At 34.5% G+C, this 19109-nt stretch overlaps 1 protein-coding gene and 2 long non-coding RNA genes across 3 annotated transcripts; 2 read left to right on the forward strand and 1 right to left on the reverse strand.

Annotated features, from left to right (window-relative positions):
* Nucleotides 1-1472: 1472 nt before the first annotated feature.
* On the forward strand, nt 1473-15518 carry LOC149091488 (uncharacterized). The gene is made up of 3 exons (XR_016196738.1): nt 1473-1594; nt 1770-2201; nt 15487-15518. It is a non-coding gene; the product is annotated as an uncharacterized LOC149091488 (long non-coding RNA).
* Nucleotides 9028-9660, reverse strand: LOC149091489 (uncharacterized). The gene is made up of 2 exons (XR_016196814.1): nt 9560-9660; nt 9028-9498 (listed from the first exon to the last, which is right to left on the reverse strand). It is a non-coding gene; the product is annotated as an uncharacterized LOC149091489 (long non-coding RNA).
* Nucleotides 15519-16486: 968 nt separating the features above from the next.
* Nucleotides 16487-17980, forward strand: LOC108652424 (alpha-tocopherol transfer protein-like). The gene is made up of 3 exons (XM_018102611.3): nt 16487-17104; nt 17172-17544; nt 17622-17980. The coding sequence occupies exons 1-3, from the start codon at nt 16800-16802 to the stop codon at nt 17880-17882; spliced, it is 939 nt and encodes a 312-aa protein (XP_017958100.1). The 5' UTR covers nt 16487-16799; the 3' UTR covers nt 17883-17980.
* Nucleotides 17981-19109: the final 1129 nt, after the last annotated feature.

Genomic DNA, 19109 nt, shown 5'->3' on the forward strand with positions numbered 1-19109 from the left:
ATAATTAAGAAAGTTCAAAAACTCGTTTCCCAATCTACGTTTTTAAATTACTTCACATCATATATCTAGTCCAAACTTATACAAAATTATTCTAATCAAAATTTTAGAATATAATAATGTCAGTCAATGTTACATATCAAGAAAGCCATAGGCTCAAACAAAAACAGGCTTACAAATATTTAAAGGAAATGGAAATTGTTTAGTACACAATAATTTATAAAATTATTTAAAAAAAAAAAAAATTACATTTGGAGTCCTGATCTCCAAAGATGTAGCGGATAATATTTCTTTGCTTTTTAATATTTATTATATTTGATACCGGTTTAAATTGATAACATTTATGAAGAGAGAGATTTGAAATAAATGCTTATTTTCTTGTTCGAACAATAAATAACGATGTCCACTTTATTACTATCGAATAATGACCCTATTTAGAATCAGCTATAAAATTATATCTCCTGAGACTACAGTTTCCAAACTTGGCATTTAAATTTAAATTTTCGTTCTATTTTCGATAATGACTGATAATTTCATCCAACTTCTCTTTGACGTTCTGTTTAAATTTCCAAATATAGCTTATGCGAATGAGTTGGTATTTCTTTTATAGCATGCCAATTGAAATTTCATTAAATTCCATTAAATACCTAAAAATTTATTGAATAAAATGAAACAATCAATAATGTCGAGTAATTCAAAAGAGTATTGCCCAAAACATATTACCAGTTGAACGAAATAAAACATTCAGTTTGTATTAAGAGCACTTTTATTTAAGTTCCACAAAGAATTAATTAATTAATTAAGCACCATCCTTTGATGATCAATACATAATGTCGGATACAAAGGTTAACGCTGAACCTAGTAGATCTCGTGCACTCGGTAATTTACAAGTATCAGCTGTTCTTGCATTTAAAAATAACAATTTTTTCGTTATGTCAATTACTAATTTGTAGGCACCTTGATATTTCGCCACTGTTTTGTTTAAGTTGTCATTCTGTTCCGACAATTTTCGCTTAATTTCTCTGGCAGATTTTTTTACGTTGACAAAATCAAATCGTCCTGCCGGCGTTTTTGGACAGTCTCGCATTTTGGTTAAAAACCTTTCTGCGTTTCTTATTAGGACATCAATCACAGTCTTATGACATTCCGAGCGTTGAAGCCTTTTATTTCCCTTCAATATTCTTAAAAAATTTATGGTGTGTTGTACACCCATCCCAACCGTAATTTGAGGCATATTAGGAATGGCGAGCGTATGTTTTATCCCCGCACTGATTGAAAAGTCTCCACGAACCACCAAAAAAAATGTTGCACACAAAATCAGCAATGCCAACTGCCCACCCATTTCTACGCGAGGTCCGAATTTCAATGATCGCAAGTTACGGCAATTGTTTAATACCATGCTAAAAAAATAATAATAATAATAAAATCTTTAAATTAGTTAGATATGGAAAATTTAGATTTGGATGTGGTTCAAAGTGAATTATATATATATATATATATATATATATATATATATATATATATATTATTCATATTCTCTACTGAGTATAGCATTATAAGTCTGTGGCGGAGACGTATACCAAACTAGAAATAACAAGTAAGACTGAGTTAGTTATTTCACATTCTACTCATTTCATTATTGCATTATGCAATATGTAAAATGTATCATAATATTTAATATATATCATACATTTTATTAAGCATCCATCGATTTATTAAGTATCTAGAACAAATTATAAGCAAAAATTTATATAATGAATTGGCCAGCACAGAGTCCCGACCTCAATCCTATTGAAAATATGTGGGCAATAGTGAAAAGATGGCATGGGCAGTATGATGCAGCCCCAACGCGTAGAAGCGGAGTGGAGGCGAATTCCAAGCGAAATGATTCAAAGTTTGGTTGAGAGCATGCCGAACAGAATCAACAAAGTTATTGCTAAGAAGGGTTTTTGGACCAAATATTAAAATTTGTTAGTTAATTAATTTTTTTTTTAACATTCAAAATTGAGTTTATGTGGATCTCTTTGGTTTTTGATTTCTAACTCTTTGAATTTGGCATATCCAGCCTTGCAGTTTTTGTTATGTGTTAAGAACAAACTAATAAACAACCAAAAAAAAAAAATCCTGATTTGCTTGTATGGTTTAATTTTTATGCGTGATGAAAGTCAAAGTTGTGAAACATTCACTCATTTTTGCTCGGTACTGTATACTAGCTGGCCCGGCAAACGTTGCATTGCCCTATCCATTATTTCTAGATAAAAAATTGTTGAAAGCTATGTTGTTCTGATTTATTTATTAATCGGATTTTCAATCAAGCACCTTGTAAACGACATTCTTCGTTTTTTGGTCAGGTGCAAGAGCAAATGGTTTGCATGCCACGTACAATTGACCATGAGAAAAACACGCATTTTCTAGATTGAGGCCACAAATAGTCGAAGATTGGCCCTGTGATTTGTTGATCACCAAACGCGTTCCATTGCACAGTTTTGGTTGATTTAAATTTCTAAGCATGATAATTACCGAGCCAACCTTCAGTTGTAAATTGCGCGGTGGTAAACCAGGCACATCCAATGAGTTCAAAAAATCAGTTGGATAATTAGTGGCTTCTTCTTCGTTTGTTACACAGTCGATAGATTTGAATGAATACAGAGTACCTACGATTTGATTTTGAATTATAAAATCTTTGTCTTTATTTTTAGCCGCCAAAAATGCTCGCTCACTTAATACTTTGTTGATAAGCTCATCTTTTAATGAGACGAAATTGCAAAAATTTTGAGGAAATGAAATCAAGCCACTCGATTCGTCAACAGGAATACGGCCATCACCGATATTCAGCAATTGCTTCGAGAAATCATCAGCAGATAGATCGTTCAACAATGCAACTCTCATATCTACATACAGTTAAAGTTTGGTTACATTTGATTACATTTGATGCTTTGAGGCAAGCGTTTATTTCGTCGGCAGCAGTAGATCTTGGAATTACTGGTAGTGTTTGTCGGAAATCGCCAGATAATAAAGTCCTTGAACCATTTCTTATTGCCGTTTCACGGGCTGCCTCTCTTTAAGAAGCACGAATTAAGGCCCTTCTCTGCTGGGTACTAACGTGGCGCCTTTCTCAGGCAAAGGGTCAGCCGGGAAAGATTAAATCTTCTAGGACGCAGCATTTTTATTAATAGTAATACTGAATTTGCCCTTGCACAAAACCACATAAAATAAATCGAGAAATATAAATATAAATAATTTAAACAAATTTATGTTTGAGACAAACAAATACCTGAACTTTCGAGATATTTAGCGTATTATTTTTATCAAATGTGCTTTTTTTATGAATAGTCAGGTTCGCCTGAAGCTGTGCCGTAGACTGACTGACTACATTTGTTTATTTACTTCTATACTATTGTATAATATGAGAGCAGGGCCGAAAACTGTCACTGTTATCAAGCCTACTGAGTATCAATGGAAATTTGAATCTTTAGGGAAAAACCGCATTTGTCAAGTATTCGTCAAACTTTTTCAGTATTTTTAAGATCTACTATCCTACTCGTAACGGAGACAAATCCAACAAATCAAAAACCATGAAAATTGGTCCAGCAGATCTCGAGTTATAAGTGCTGGAAAACTTTTCACAACTCTCTTTTATATATATAGATACATATATATTGTGTGATAATCGTACTTGAAGGTTTGGGCTTATCTCAAAATTCAAAACAATATAAGAGTAATAACACAAACTTATGTAATTTCCGACTTATTTATATATTTCAATTCGTTTTTAGACTAACAAGTCGGTTATTGTTATACAACCGATTATTTCTTCTATTAGATCAGCATATGGAGGAATTAAATTTCGTATTTCCTTATAGCTGCACATTATCAGTGGTTTTCCAAAGTTTAATTTTCCATTAAGAGCTGTTTCGATTAACTCTGTGCCCTTGTCAATGATTGTCAGCGCATATGCTAGCATACTGGCTTCGCAGCGTGGCTGTTCAAAGGTGCATTCTGTCTTAGTTTTTTCAATTGCCTGGACAAAACGTAACAAGTTTTTCGTCACTTTGTCCTTGGTGAAACCCTTGCAGCTCTCCGAACGGTCACGAAATGCAGTTGCTGCTTCTTGTAGAGGTTTGACAGACTTCTGAAAACACTTTAAGACATCGGGCTGTGTGAAGCTCAGTATAAGTGAAGTGGTAAAGCCCAGCGGGAATTCCAACGTCAAGCACGTAACGCAGTGCAGGCCTACGGCAAGAATAATTAGAGTAAATAGGCTCTGCATGGATGTGTTTCACGACTGTACAAATAAATAGAATGCAATAATTTTATTATACATATACATTTATATTTGATCTTTAATCTGCTTTCTCTTCCATTTAATAACATCCGCCACGCTAAGTATATACAATTAAATTAAATTACTTCATAGATCATATTAGTAAGGCATTAAAAAACATATTTGAAACTGTTCTGAAATATACTGTATGTATACAACCTGGAGAAAATCTATTCAAAAAGTTTCATTATATTATTTTCAATTTCTTTAAATCTTATATATTTTCAAATAAACATTATTAATATTATTCATTAATTCGAAATTGTAACTGTACGTTTTACGCCAACAATATTAATTTCTATATAGACGAATCCCAATGGATTCACAAGCTGAATCAGCGTCGTACACACGGCCAACTGTTGGCCATGCCAACTGGCCGTAATAAGTATATCATACATGCAACATTAAGCTGCACAGGATAGTTCAGGGCCAACAATTTGTTGGCCAAGTCAACACGTAAGCAGAATCCCAATCTGTATGAAAGGATTGCCAGTTTGCTAAATGTGTGTGTGTGTGTGCGTGTTGGTGTATGTATGCTGACCTCAGTATATTTTGCAAATGTCAGAGTCAAATCCGGGCATTTATCATGATTCGAATGAATTATTGAAGAATATATCTTTGGCATTCCCTATGGGACCATCGAAAAACTGTTCTCGCACATACACACACACGCACTCACACACAGTTAACTGTTCTTCTTTGTTGTAAATGTGTTAGGTCAACGGTTGTTTGTTGGGTCACAATGCCAGTGTGATTTGTTGATTTACTTAATATCTGGCACTGCGCTTAAATAGCAGACGTTCTCTCTCCTAATGCTCTTAGAGCTTAAGCTCAAGCAACTAAAGTTCGATAAAGACTTTCTATTACCTCTCACTGACGTATGCTATACACGTATTACAATTACTTCTCCATTTAAACTAAAAAGTTTACTATCTAGATTCCTAACCTGTGCATGCCCTCAATTTAATGCTTGCTGATGCCATCTGGAGTCTCAGCCGGTCGATATAATCTAATCTCTATTTATTATAGTATAATCTTTTACATGCAATTATAAAATAAGGCAGCCTTAAAAAATTGTATGTAATTAATATATTTACAATAGATGAAAGTAATCAAGTCCAGAAACTTCCTAAAATGTTTCTTGCTCAATTTCAAATTTAATTTGGCTTAAAAAAAATTTTGTACAAAACAATTATGCTTTTTGATTATATTGTAGCTTTTGGTAATTTTTATCGAGTAATCGATAATTATTATATTGATCGTGCACTTTTTGAGTAATTTTCGTTAATAGCTTTCGGTCACACCTATTACAGTTTCTTAAGCGTTTGCTTACATTACAAAAGCGCGCTTTTTAGCATTCTAAGAATTGCGATTGATTTCTGGATTTTCTAGCTGTTATTGTAGTTTTCTCAAATGACGCTCTGTTATTACCTTATTGTATTTTAGCTACCAAATTGTAAAGCAAAACGATAGCGTGGGTGATACAGGCGTCGCAAGTTATGTTACAGCGGCGGAGGTTCAAAGCCCATTTAATGTTGTGTGTTTTTTTCATACATATTTCGTTTTTTATAAAATAGATACTTATTTTATTCTTTTTTCTTATTGAAAAATTTTATAAGTTTAAATTTGTTTCTTCTTAAATAGCCCTCATTTATGTATGTACGCATATATGCATGTATATGTATGCACATATGTAAGTCTGCACGCATATGTAGCATCAAGCATTCCAGCCTTTCTTATGCACGCGCTGATTTGTATGTGTGTATGTATGTACACATAAATGCATACTCTAGCGTTGAAATGAGACTGATTTGTTTTTGCTTTGTTCTTGAATTTACCATCAGCTACTCTCATAACAAGAATCTTATTTTCGGATTTCATTTTAATTACAATTGTTGACAGTAGGTGGTGGCGCTGTCGGCAAAGGCGCCGGTTCAATTCTTGTTTTGTTATTTTGACAAACATGACTTTGATGCGAGTTCAAATCCCGCGGAAAACTCTTTTTTGTAAATTGCAAATTTTGTTATTTTAGCTTCTTTTATATTTTTTAAATATTTAAATTTTATTTTTAAATTTTATAAAAATGTTTCCTTCCGTGTTATCAATGCCTATTAAGCCTATTTGTATATACATGTACATACATAGGTAGCTCAAGCATATAAATGTCGCAATTTGATAATACAAATGCCGATTGCCACGCCCCTAGTACCAAATTTTAAAAATCACTAAATCTTCATTTGCCACGCCCCTTGTAGGCGTGGACATAAAATTTTTTCATCAGTTATTATAGAATTATAATAGCATTAGCTCACGTGCGAAATTTCAACGTTCTAGCTTTAGAACTTCAGGAGATACAGTTTTATCTGATTTGCCACGCCCCCAATGGGCGTAGATATATCCACCATAGATTTTTGGACTTGGGGGTCAACGCGGATCTACATACCAAATTTCAACTTTCTAGCTCTTCAACTAACATGATTTCTGGTATATCGGAAAATGCATTTTCCGATTTGCCACGCCCCTAGTGGGCGGATCGGGAAAATTTTAACACTTTATAAATCGGAGTTATACACGAGTATGTGTTCCAAATTTCAAGTCTCTAGCTTCAATAGCGGCGAAATGAACTGCGTTCATACGGACAGACGGACAGACCGACAGACGGACAGACGGACGGACGGACAGACGGACGGACAGCAAGACGGACATTGCACAAAACCAATATACTAATTCACTTCGTGAATGAGTATAATAATTCACTTCGTGAATGAGTATAAAAATGGCAGTAATGGTGCTTTTATATTTTATAGTCGCTCGCTGTCAATACGATTCAAGATTTATAAGATCTTTAAGAAAACTAATGCTCGAATTTAGTCAAACACTACACTAAACTCAATGCAGTCGGTACATTTGAAGGCCATGTAATTGGGTGTATCACACTTTGAAATGAGCTTGATACATGTATAATGTCAACATATTCATTACAGGAATCTCACAGTAAATTGGACGCTGTCATCGTTTGTAGTATTATTTCGATAAGTTATCGAAAAATACGCGTTATTCAAATTTTGTATAGTATTAACATTTAAGCATTTATTTGAATATTTGTGGTCATTTACGCCAACTTTCACCTATCATTATACCCTGTAATCACCTTTCAATTAAAACAAGACAGTCTCAAGGAATTGCACATAAATTAATTGATTCACAAACTAATTTTACGAAACCAATTTCATTAGTTGCGAGACATACAATAAATAAGATGAAAGAAATTATGTCAAGAACTTTTCTAAAATTATTATTAATTATTTCTTGTTCGATTCAGCACCCATGTAAGTTTCTTCATATGTCCATTAAATGGACCTTTGACATTTTACAGTCGCCCGCTTCAAATATAATTGTCAGAACTAAGCTAATCTAAACGCATTCGATACATTCGTAGACCTTGTAATTGGATATCTCAGACATATGGTGCATTTAACTTACATATGCTGATGTGAAAGCTGTAAATAAATAAATCAACGCAGCTAATTTTAAAGCTACGGCTCTTTTGCCGTTCAACCTACGTTTATAAAACAGTATCAAGCCTACGATTAGTATTGCTAATAAGTATGTAGTGAAATATGTTATTGGTTATCAAATTACATTCATACGGACTTAGCTTAGATCGTTATCCTGTTTAAGAATATGGTTATAGGTATACTTTATGGGATCTGACATGCCTCTGAAATCTCGATTTCAGTTCTCGGACAGATAGTCTGATGCTCAGTCGGATTTTACTATACCATGATTCGGTAAGAAAAGAAATTGTTTATATGCATTCATGTTGATGATTAACCCAATTAACTATATTAATTTAATTATAGACAATAAAAACAAAATACTATGCATATGCAAATAGAACCATCTCAATAATACCTCAAAGTATTCAAATTGTCGGGTATTAGCTAATTGTGAACACGAAGGGACAGAAGCTTTTGTTACCAAATTACTTAATCTGCATGCGAAGACAATTATCAATCAACAAGATATTACACGTTAATCGCTTTAAACAATGCCCAGCCAAACGATTGGGGAAGTGGAATTTCGTGGCACGCAATGGGCATTTACTGTCTTAGGCAAGTTCTCGGCCCGGGGAAATTGTCATAGGCCCGACCAGCAGCATTTAATGAGCGGCCCCAAATCGAAGACAACAAACGATTTTTCGAAGAGGCAATCAGTCAACACTGCAGCTCGAGCAACTCGAAGAGCTGTGTCACCCGCAGCTGCCCCATCCCTAGAACGTGTCCAATTTTACTAATTAGAGCAAATATTTGTCTACTTGATAAATTTGGTGGGTGGCAGTGGGTTGCCCGCCCGGTCATTACCAGCACGCACAGCGGAGCATTTTGTCCCCCGGTCTCCCAAACCTTCTAAGCAAGCCCCACTGCCTTGCCAAGAATTTAATTACGCGCCCACTCAATGGGGACGAAAAATCAGTCAACCCCATGCCAACCCTCTCATCCCCTTCACTTACGGTTAAACAAGCAACAGCTCCAGCTGTTTGTTAGCTAGAAATCGCTTTTATGTGCCTGACAAGAATTTCCAGGACTCAAGAGTCTCGCTTCTATTCGGTCTGCTCCTTTATTAATGGAATCAATTCTCTTTAAATAGTTTGCAGGCTCTTAGTTTTCATAATAATACCATAATCTATACACTATAATTAAAGGTGATTTGCAACATTTTATTGAACTCAAATAATATACTATGATACATGTAATGCTTGAAGTCATTATCTCTTATGTTCCGAGAACTTTTTAAAAATCAGTCTAGCATTATTGTATGATATTCTCAACATGTGCAACATTTTCTCCTTACATGGCTTAGGGCTTGAATCTTCAAGTGTCTCAAATACGCCATCGATAGTCAACGCATTAACACTCTCCATTAACGAATGTGCTTCGTCGCTACAGCCAAAGCTCCCCCACTTGCGACAGTCTTCGGCAATATTTGAAGAGCTTTGTATAATAAAATCAACTCTCGTTATCACCGGCCTTTTCATTCAGCTCAGCACATTTATCAAAAGAGCTCTTAATCTCTCGCAATTTCTCCGAAAAATCAGAAAAGAATGTTGGTGTTAGTTTTTGTACATATGCCACAACATTTGATTTACTGAAAATATTGGCGTTTGTTGAATAGATCTAAAGGTTATTATACTTCTCTCTTTAAAATTTGATCTGATTTAAGTAATCAGAAATTTACGTTAAAAACACAAACTCAGAAAAATAGAGCTAATAAATAGCCCATTGTGCAGCAGCTCAATTTCAATATGGTTTAATTGTTATCTTTGAGAAAATTCAAATTCGAACATGAACTAAACACGTTCTATATATTTGATAGCCTTTTGTAATTGGATTTTGCACATATTTGAAAATTCACATAAAACTTAAATTGATTACAGCATGTTTAATTCACCATATCTACAAAATATACTTTTAAGTAATAAATAAAAATAAACAGAATACTTTTGTCTGATGACTTTTATAATATTATTGCATTAATATTCTTTTTGGAATAAATCGGAACAGAATATCAATATCTCCAAATTCTTTTGGGATAATTTAAGCTAATAAGTTGATTAATTCAAGATCTTATCTTTTCATAATTTAAAGATTGCAAGTGAGCAAAGCCAGAGTCTTGGCAGATTGAGGTATGGCAGATTGTACAAATGAGAGACATGAGATTTTTTTCCCGATAACTCATCTAATTTTGTTGATAACAATTGATCATTTATTTTTAATTGTATATTATATAAGTCTATTTGATTAAAAATAAAAAGTATTTTAAGTGAAAGAAGCTTATGCTTTGGCATATACACAAATATATATGATATATATAGGCATCTTTTCTATAGTTATCAAATTATAAAACACTGTAAAGCTTTTGGCAAATTGTGCCGACGCATTCCAATCTATACATTTACTTATATACACGTGCGCAGCCCACGTCTTAGAAGAATACTAAACATATATAAGGGATTAGTCAGAGAATATACCGGTTCGCTGATTACTAAATAATCAGAATAAATAGTAATAAAAGTAGGCACAAGAAACGAAATAAAACACACATAAATGTTTAAATATTTTTGGCAAATGGTGGAAGATGAATGATGTTCACCATGTGATATGTGTGTGATCTACGCTTCTTACATTGAGTTAGCTGCTGTCAGCCAAACTACCCAATTAGTTCCGTTCGCGTGAAGATGACGAAGATGTCTGCATAGCTGTCAATTCACTATATTATATGGCTGGTATTATGGACAGCGTTTGTGGTTCGGTCCACGACTCGGATTCGTATAAATATTCATATATAATTAATATTAAACTCATGAGAAGTATATCATTTTCAACAAAAAAACACGTATTCTGAAATAGAACTAGGAGCTTCCAAAACTATAAAAAGATATTCTTTTGTATGTATTATAAGAAAAATCGTATTAATTAAAATGTTTTTCATATACGTTATAATATTTGAAGTGCACTCTTAGTGGAAGTCCAAAGGGAGTTCCTTAGAAATGTCGCCTTTGGCAATACAAACACAGCACGCAAATGAAGTTGATTGCTCTTTGCTGAAATTGGGACACTTTCTAGATGAAAGGATTATTAAGAGATTTTCTAAGAGAATCAGAAGTTTTGCTATTTGCGACAGACTCAATAAGTCTCGCATTTTATGGCCCAAGTTTTATTCGTATTGTTTTGTGTGCCCTGTCCCTACGCCCTTGTCTTTCTTTCTCTCTCGCTCTCTCTCTCTCTCTCTCGCACTCTGTCTCTGTGTAGTTTGTAAACTTTGCACTTCGTGCCATAAAATTATATAAAATATATCCTCTCGCAGCCGCTCTTTCGTTTGAGCTGCTGTCAATGTCGTTTGCTGCCAAAAAGTTGAAAGGATACAATTTGTGGTACCATCAAAACAATGCCTGAAGAGCCAAAAAAAAAGGAGTAGATACGCTAGAAGTAGCACAAAACAACTGTGCACTGTACCCTCAATTAAGATAGGATGAAACAACTTTTGTATGTAGAGAAAAGACTCGATGTATTTTTACTATTTTTCCCCCTTATTTACTATTTTGTTTGTCATACAATAGCAGTTTGATATCAAATAGGCTAAATTTATAAGTGTATGTATAAACAAGTGATGTCCTGTTTAATTGATAACTGAAGCTCGATAATTCTTATTAATAAATTTATGTTCGAATGCTTCAAGCCCAAAATTGTTCAAATTAAAACAATTATACTTATAAAGCAAATGACAAACTCATATATTATGAGTAACTGATTCAATATTATTATGGCAATAATATATTTACTTATGTATATACTTTTACAGAACAATGTATGCAAAATTGGTTTAATAGTTTATTTAAGCAACAAAAAATTGAGTGAGCACAGAAGGTTTCCCAACTTCGAAAGGCGATGAGCTCTACTCTGCTGTAAGCATTGTTATTGTAAGCATAGTTATATTGTTTCAGATTGTAACAAGTACAGACAAATTGTCCAAGACATCCGGCACAGCAAGGCTAATGAGGGGCCAACGAAAAGTTGGTCAAAATTGTTGCACTGATTGTAAATTAAATGCTGAGAAGCACTACCGACAAATTTAAAAAACATTACGAGTAATGGGTGTGAAGCATTTATAAATATCAGTTCTCAGCTGGGGACAGTTGACAATAATTTGCGCAGATTAAAGAAATGAGACCCCTAACAAAGAGCTGTGCATAAATATGTACCCGAAAATTAGAATATATATTAGATGTATATATTCCACTTACTAAATAATGCAAACATTTTAAGCTCATCCAATTTTTGCCTGTCACTGACGACAAATACGTAAATGACAAGCGAAAAGACATCTTAATGAGTATATATGCATGTATGTACATATACTTGTACATATGATTTAGCTATATGCCGAACCGATATATATTCCCACAGTCTGTCCACTGAAAATAATTTCTTACCTCATCGAGAACGTTGATCTCGCGTGCCTGAATCCGAGCCACGTACCACGTACCACGTACCACACCAGGGAGCACAACTTGTGCTCATAGTGAGTTTATTTAATTTTAAAAATGATCTGTGCTGCGACGAGCAATTTTGTTTTCTAGCGAACTACACCAACTAAGATGCCATACAAGAGATCTAAGCAGATAGACATACATACATATATACAAATACATACATATATGTCTAGCACAAAGAAATGTTGAAATATATTTAAATAAAGTAAAAGTAAAAATGTATCTTTAATTATTCAAATATTTGACTGTCAAGCTATTTACTTGGTATTCCCCAAAACTTTTGGCGTTGAAAAATTGTGCAGAAATGTGATTCTATCAATAAGTGAATATTTATGATGAGAAATTGTTAAACAAAAATAAATAATAATAATAATAATAATAATAATAATAGTTACAATTTTAAAAAATATTTTCAAACTTTAAACCGTTTCAACTTAAAAAAAAATAGTTTAAATAATTTTGTATATTTAATTTTTTTATTATTAATTTGAGTAAAAGAATACAAACTATTTACAATGTTATCAAAGTATATTTTTTTACACACGTATAATATAAACATTTTTTGAGAAAATTATTATTTTTTCTCTACTATTCGCTCTTGATGATATACGTTTTTTTGTATATATCAAAAATTAGCTTGTACTTGCAACACAAGTACTTGGATATACTTTGTAAGTTTTCAAAGCTATATATTTGTTTACAATATCGAAATGTTGTCGCTGACCAAATGGATATCACAATACCGAATTTTAATGTAAAAGCGAGAGCGCCTATTACGCCGAATATTCAATACACTCTCTAACTTTAACTGATTGGTTAATTTTTGAAATTCATTCCGACAGTTGGACAACGACAAAATATACTTTTTTTTATACCTTGAACCCATTGGTTTCTCTATTTTAAGGTCTAAAAAATTTATTTAACTATGTATATCTAAGTACCTAAATTACATATTTGTTGTCAAGAAAATGTTGTAAAACACACGTTGTAGAACATCAATTTTAAATTAAAACAAGTAAGAAAGCTCTAGTTGAGGCAGCTCGACTACGAGATCCCCTGAACCCTTTAAGACACTGATATTTTAATAATAATAATAATTAAACATGCATTTGTGGCAGTGTGGGCTTATGAATGATTATGGCCTGAATTTGCATGCATTTACCATACCACAATTCCCTAGTATAATAAATACGCCTTCTACAAATATGTGAGTGAGGTGGTAGATTGTTTAATGAAAACCGAAATTGTATAAAATGCAGCTAAATATATGATTAATTAATTAATTTGGAGAGTCTAGCTTTAAAGATGTAGAAAATCTAATTTTTTTTTTTTTTTTTTCAAACTATATTCTATATTTCTCTCATTGTTATTTTATATTTTTCCTATTTATATTATCATCAGCTTATATTTATTATTCGATATACGAGTTTACCTCTATATAAAATTTATAATTATACGCGGGCTTAGGAATATCTAAGCAAAATATTTACTTCAATTCCTTGAATAATTTTCTTTCAAGTTCGAATAAAAACCCAGACAAAGTTTTAATGGGCGAAATGTATTGTGCAACTGTGGAAAAGTACAAATGTATTTGGATATATGTAAATGTATGCATGTATATACATATTCGCTTTTACTAAGAAAAATGTGTTGAAGGTCAATTCGAATAACAGCTGAGGGAGCTTCACATACTTATATACTTACATACATATGTACATACTCATATACATGTGTAAATAAGCATATGTATAGGGGCGAGAATGAATGCACATGCATGTACATATGTAGTGTGTGTGCGTATGTATGTGTGTTGTGACTCTTGTCATATGCTTTTCGTTTATTTGTTTGCTTGTTGAGGCTGCTGTTGATGTTGCCATTTCGCTTGTATTTTTTTGGCACAAAAGGCAACGTGCATTAAAATTGATAGCCTTTGACACGACTGCGGGGTGCGCGGGCAGCAGAAGACCTTCAAGCAAAAGACGAAATGGAATTGACAGTCACTGTGAGAGATGGCTTCAAAAGCTTTGCCTTTTATAATGCACGCATACATGCACACTTATACGCCTGCCCGTACTTGCCTCTATATGAATGTATAACTGAACGAGTGTATGAGAGTGTGTGTGTATGGCAGCTTTGCACTTTGCTTTTTGCCGCCTTTGCTCTGGCAGCTGTTCGCAGTGGTGCCAATATGTCTGCCATAGCAAATATCAAATCGTGTTTGTGTACCTGTGTGTGTGTGTGTATCTGTCTGCTTGCTGGCTGTATACTCAGATAACTGCCAAAACAACAACAGCAACAATTACCTCGACGAAAGAAGAAACGAAAGCATTAAAATAACAAGAAGACATGAAACTTCGTGTCTAGCATAATTTGCAAAAAGTAAAATATAAATAAAAGCGCAAAAAAACTGTGAAAGCATGTTAAATAGAGCCAAAACAATTAAGTTGACTGAGTCAGTAACACAACCAAACGCACACAGGCACATGCATCATAAATAACATCATTTTGGAAAACATAATTTAGACCTAGACTTCAAAGATCACTTTACCAGTAGCGTTTTTGAATGGAACAGGTAAAAATTGATATAAAACTAAATGTCAAGAAAGTCGCTATTTCTCTCTAATTTTCTCTGTCTTTCTCATTTTCTTTCCATCCCTCGCTGCCTTTTCCCTCTATTTCGCTTTCTCCTTCTCTACGCCTGTTTAATTTTCTTTCTCTCTTCCTTTGTCATAATCTTTCTTTTTATACCCTGAACCCATTGAAAATAGGAAATCAAGGTATAGTGTTTCAAATACTAGATACTTCTGCATTAGAATGTAAATACCATATAATTACGCTCTGAAAGTTTTATTAAGATTGTACGTCTAGAAATTGAATTATTCATCAAATAAATTATCATACTATTGCCCACACTGCAGCGCAGCCCAAGCGCAGTCGCTTGTGTATGTGTAGTTCTCTAGTTCTTACATCTTCTTGTACGGACGGACGGCCAAAAGGACAGTGCTATATCGACCCGAATATACATATGTATATACTTTATACATATTATATATTTTTCACAATTATGATTAAGCCGTTGCAAGTGATGCAAGTTATGAGAACCGCAGGGCAGTTTTAGTGGTATTTTTATACCCTGAACCCATTGAAAATGGGAAATCAGGGTATAATGTTTTTGTTAAAAAGTATGTAACAGACAGAAGGAATTATCGCGGACCCCATAAAGTATGTATATTCTTGATCAGCACGACGAGCTGAGTCGATATAGCCCTGTCCGTCTGTCCGTCCGTCCGTCTGTCCGTATGAACGCCGAGATCTCAGAAGATATAAGAGCTAGAGAGCTGAAATTCTGTGTGCATACTCGTGTATGCCCTACGGAGTACGAGTTTGCTTTATTTTTTCAACAACTCATCCGATAACTTTTTTATCGAGAATAATCGAATGATTGAGAATGATTTTGTAGTTTGAGCCTTATTGGAATACTATTAGACGTGGAGACTTCAGATTTACTGTGTATATACATATGATGAATACAAACATTTTGTATACATATGATGGATGCAAACATTTTGTAATCAACAGATTTTGGATACCATGCCCCCTTCGCCCCCAATTTCGTATTTCGTATTTCAAGTATTTCAACTACTAAAGACTTGTGCTTTGGAATGTACGCACATTTTGACCACATGATTACGCTCTGAAAGTTTCAAGATTGCATGTCTACAAAAAAAGTTATTCGTCAAATAAATTCTCATAATATTGCCCACACTGCAGCGCATCCCAAGTGCAGTCGCTGAGGGCGCGTGAGGGTGGTTGCATATGTATGTATGTAGCGATGCATAAAATAAATGCAGAATGATAAGAATATCAGCTTGGAGGGTTCAGGGTATCTCCTAGTCGAGCAGTCTCGACGAGGGACTTCTTGCTTATTCTTTCTCCATCTTTATCTTTCTTTATTGCCATCAATTTTTCACTCTTTTCCGCACGCTTCTTTTTCTCTACCCCTTTTCTTTCCCTTTTCCTGTTTAGTTTGTCGTATCACTCTGTTCATCTCTCTCTATATCTTTTACTCCCTTTCCCTCTACTTAGGCTAACTATTTTATATTTAATAGAGTATACGAGCATTTATGATTTTTATATAGCATGGGACTGTAACTCTGATTGCTTTTATTAATTTATTTTCAATGTGAGTATGAGAGTGCCACAAATAAATATTTGAAAATCATTATCAACGAAATGCTTAGTAAAGTTCATATCAGTCAATGTTCAAAGTAGCGTACGAAAATCGAAATTATGGAACCCCAATTAAGTTCAATCTAATCGTTAGAGATTAGATTTCATATCAATGTCAACAGAATAGAAGTTATCGTCGTCGTGTAGCTGAATTTAGTTCATTTTCTAACATCAAACAATAAACTTGAACCACAAATGACGCCACAAATACGCCCCCTATCGGCCAATTTGCAACGCATAGCCATTGAGGAGCTGAACGAAGTGCCCGAACGTCTCGATGCGGATATTGAAGCATTACGCGCCTGGCTCAAACAGCAGCCACATTTACGAGCACGCAGCGACGATCAGTTCCTGGTCGCCTTTTTGCGCGGCTGCAAGTTTAGCCTGGAGAAGGCCAAGTCTAAGCTGGATAAATTTTATACGCTGCGCACTCGCTATCCGGACTTTTATACGATACGTGATGTGGACAGTCAGCGCCTACATGAGCTACTGCGCCTTGGGTGAGTGGCTATTCCAGATGGACGCGAATACTCTGAACTGGATCTACATATCTTAACCCTTCCTTAGCGTCGGCTTGCGCTTGCCACGTCCGCTGCACGATGATGGGCCACGGATCATTTATGTCCGACCTGGCTCCTATGCGGCGGACAAGTATACCTTCGAGGAGATAATGGGCGTGTCGCACGCACTGAGCGCGTTGAGTCTGCAATTTGACGACTACTCCGTCGTTTATGGCTGCCTGCTCATCCTCGACTTTAGCGGCTATACGGCGGCCCATCTGCTACAGCTCACGCCGAGTATTGTCAAGAAGATGTCCGTCTTTGCCGAGGAGGCCATGCCCATTCGGGACAAGGGCAGGCACATGATCAACACGAATGCCGTCTTCGAAAGGGGCTTCAATATGATGCACTCACTACTGCCTGCCAAGGAGCAGAGTCGGGTATATACCAAGATACATGCATACTTAATATGTCTGTCTCTCCCTCTAACAGCAGTTTCTGGTTCTGCTTTAAACAGATCTCAGTACACGGAAGCAATTTGGAATCACTTTACAAACACATACCGCAAAAGTATTTGCCCACACACCTGGGCGGGGAGCAGGGCACGATTGAGGAGCTCCAGCAGCAGACATGGGATATCTTTCTGGAACAACGGGAATACCTTAGGACGGAGGCTAAATATGGAGTGGACGAAACGCTGAGGCCTGCTGGACAGAGCTGCGATTATGAAAGCATTTTTGGGGTTGATGGATCATTTCGTAAATTAAACATTGATTAAAACAATGATCAGTGCACATAAAGAAGGATCAGTGTCTCTTGAGTTCCTTTTGAATCTATTTAAAAATTTTAATAAAGATTTCTTCTAAAGGCGATGTATATCTTCAAATTTTATATTATTTATATTATTATATTAATATATAATCTATATAATATAGAGCAAGCCAAGAGCTAACGCAGGGTGTATTATAATATCTTATACACTCGTCTGATAAAATATTTTTCAGTAGTGTACGACTATTAAATGTTTATTCGATAATTTTACGAAAAGGTATGTGATTTTGGGCTTTGGACTCAAATACATTTTTTGTATTATTTTTTGCATTTTTATTCGGATTTGCAATGAGTGGATATACGACTCCCACGCAAAGAATTCAGTTCATGTTTAGGAATTGCATTTTCTATTTGTTTTCTGCTCAGATGAGTATATACTTAATAGTCCGATTTATGGCCAAAGTCTTCAATGAAATCGTAAGAACTCGGCCATTCACCTGGCATAACGCCCACACCGGGGCCGCCACCTGCTGTCGGAATATGTACATAAATCGAACTCATATTCGATGTCTGTATCAATATACATCCATGTAGAAATTTCTAAATAACCATATACGAAAACTTTCTTTTTGCGGCTTTAAAATGAAAATTTTTTAATATTAATATTAAACTTCAGAATGAGAATATTATTAGGGATTTATTAATTTGTACAGCTTTTGTTTTCTCAATTTTGTTTTTTATGTCTGCAATCTACTTTGTTCTTTATCAATAAACAAATTTTAGGTAAAATGTTTTTTTTTTCTCTCTCTCTCTTTTTCCATTTGTATTCTTCCAGAGTCAACAAATTATTTGTGTGTATAGATTTTCACACTTGAAAATCGCAAGAAATAGCATTTCGTGCATAAAGAATTGGATCAATTCGATCCAATTTATATTTATGTCTAATAATTTATACTGAAGAGCCATGGCGCAAGAGACATGAACAAATTGGATTCGTTTCTTCTCACTAGCTAAAAACGAGGTCCAGCTAACATCAATAAACTGTAATATAAATGTGCAGCTCCAATTGGTAAATCTAGAGCTGAACAGTCCATCGATCGTGTCAATTTGCATTCCGAATTTGTACTGTCGTAAATTTACTCTTTCATGACTGATTCCGGTCGATGGCAAGTGCTATAAATCGAATGTGAAAGGTTTTGATTTGGTTGTTTTTTTTTTTATGATTTACGACGAC

This window comes from Drosophila navojoa, chromosome 4, assembly GCF_054131105.1.
Source record: "Drosophila navojoa isolate 15081-1374.11 chromosome 4, UAZ_NAV_1.0, whole genome shotgun sequence".
Taxonomy (NCBI): domain Eukaryota; kingdom Metazoa; phylum Arthropoda; class Insecta; order Diptera; family Drosophilidae; genus Drosophila; species Drosophila navojoa.

Bases quoted from the DNA above. Each gene is read 5' to 3' on its own strand.
- LOC108652424 (XM_018102611.3), top strand. From the start codon at position 16,800: ATGACGCCACAAATACGCCCCCTATCGGCCAATTTGCAACGCATAGCC. The intron at 17,105-17,171 runs GTGAGTGGCTAT...ACCCTTCCTTAG, and splicing joins CATGAGCTACTGCGCCTTGG to CGTCGGCTTGCGCTTGCCAC. The intron at 17,545-17,621 runs GTATATACCAAG...TGCTTTAAACAG, and splicing joins CTGCCAAGGAGCAGAGTCGG to ATCTCAGTACACGGAAGCAA.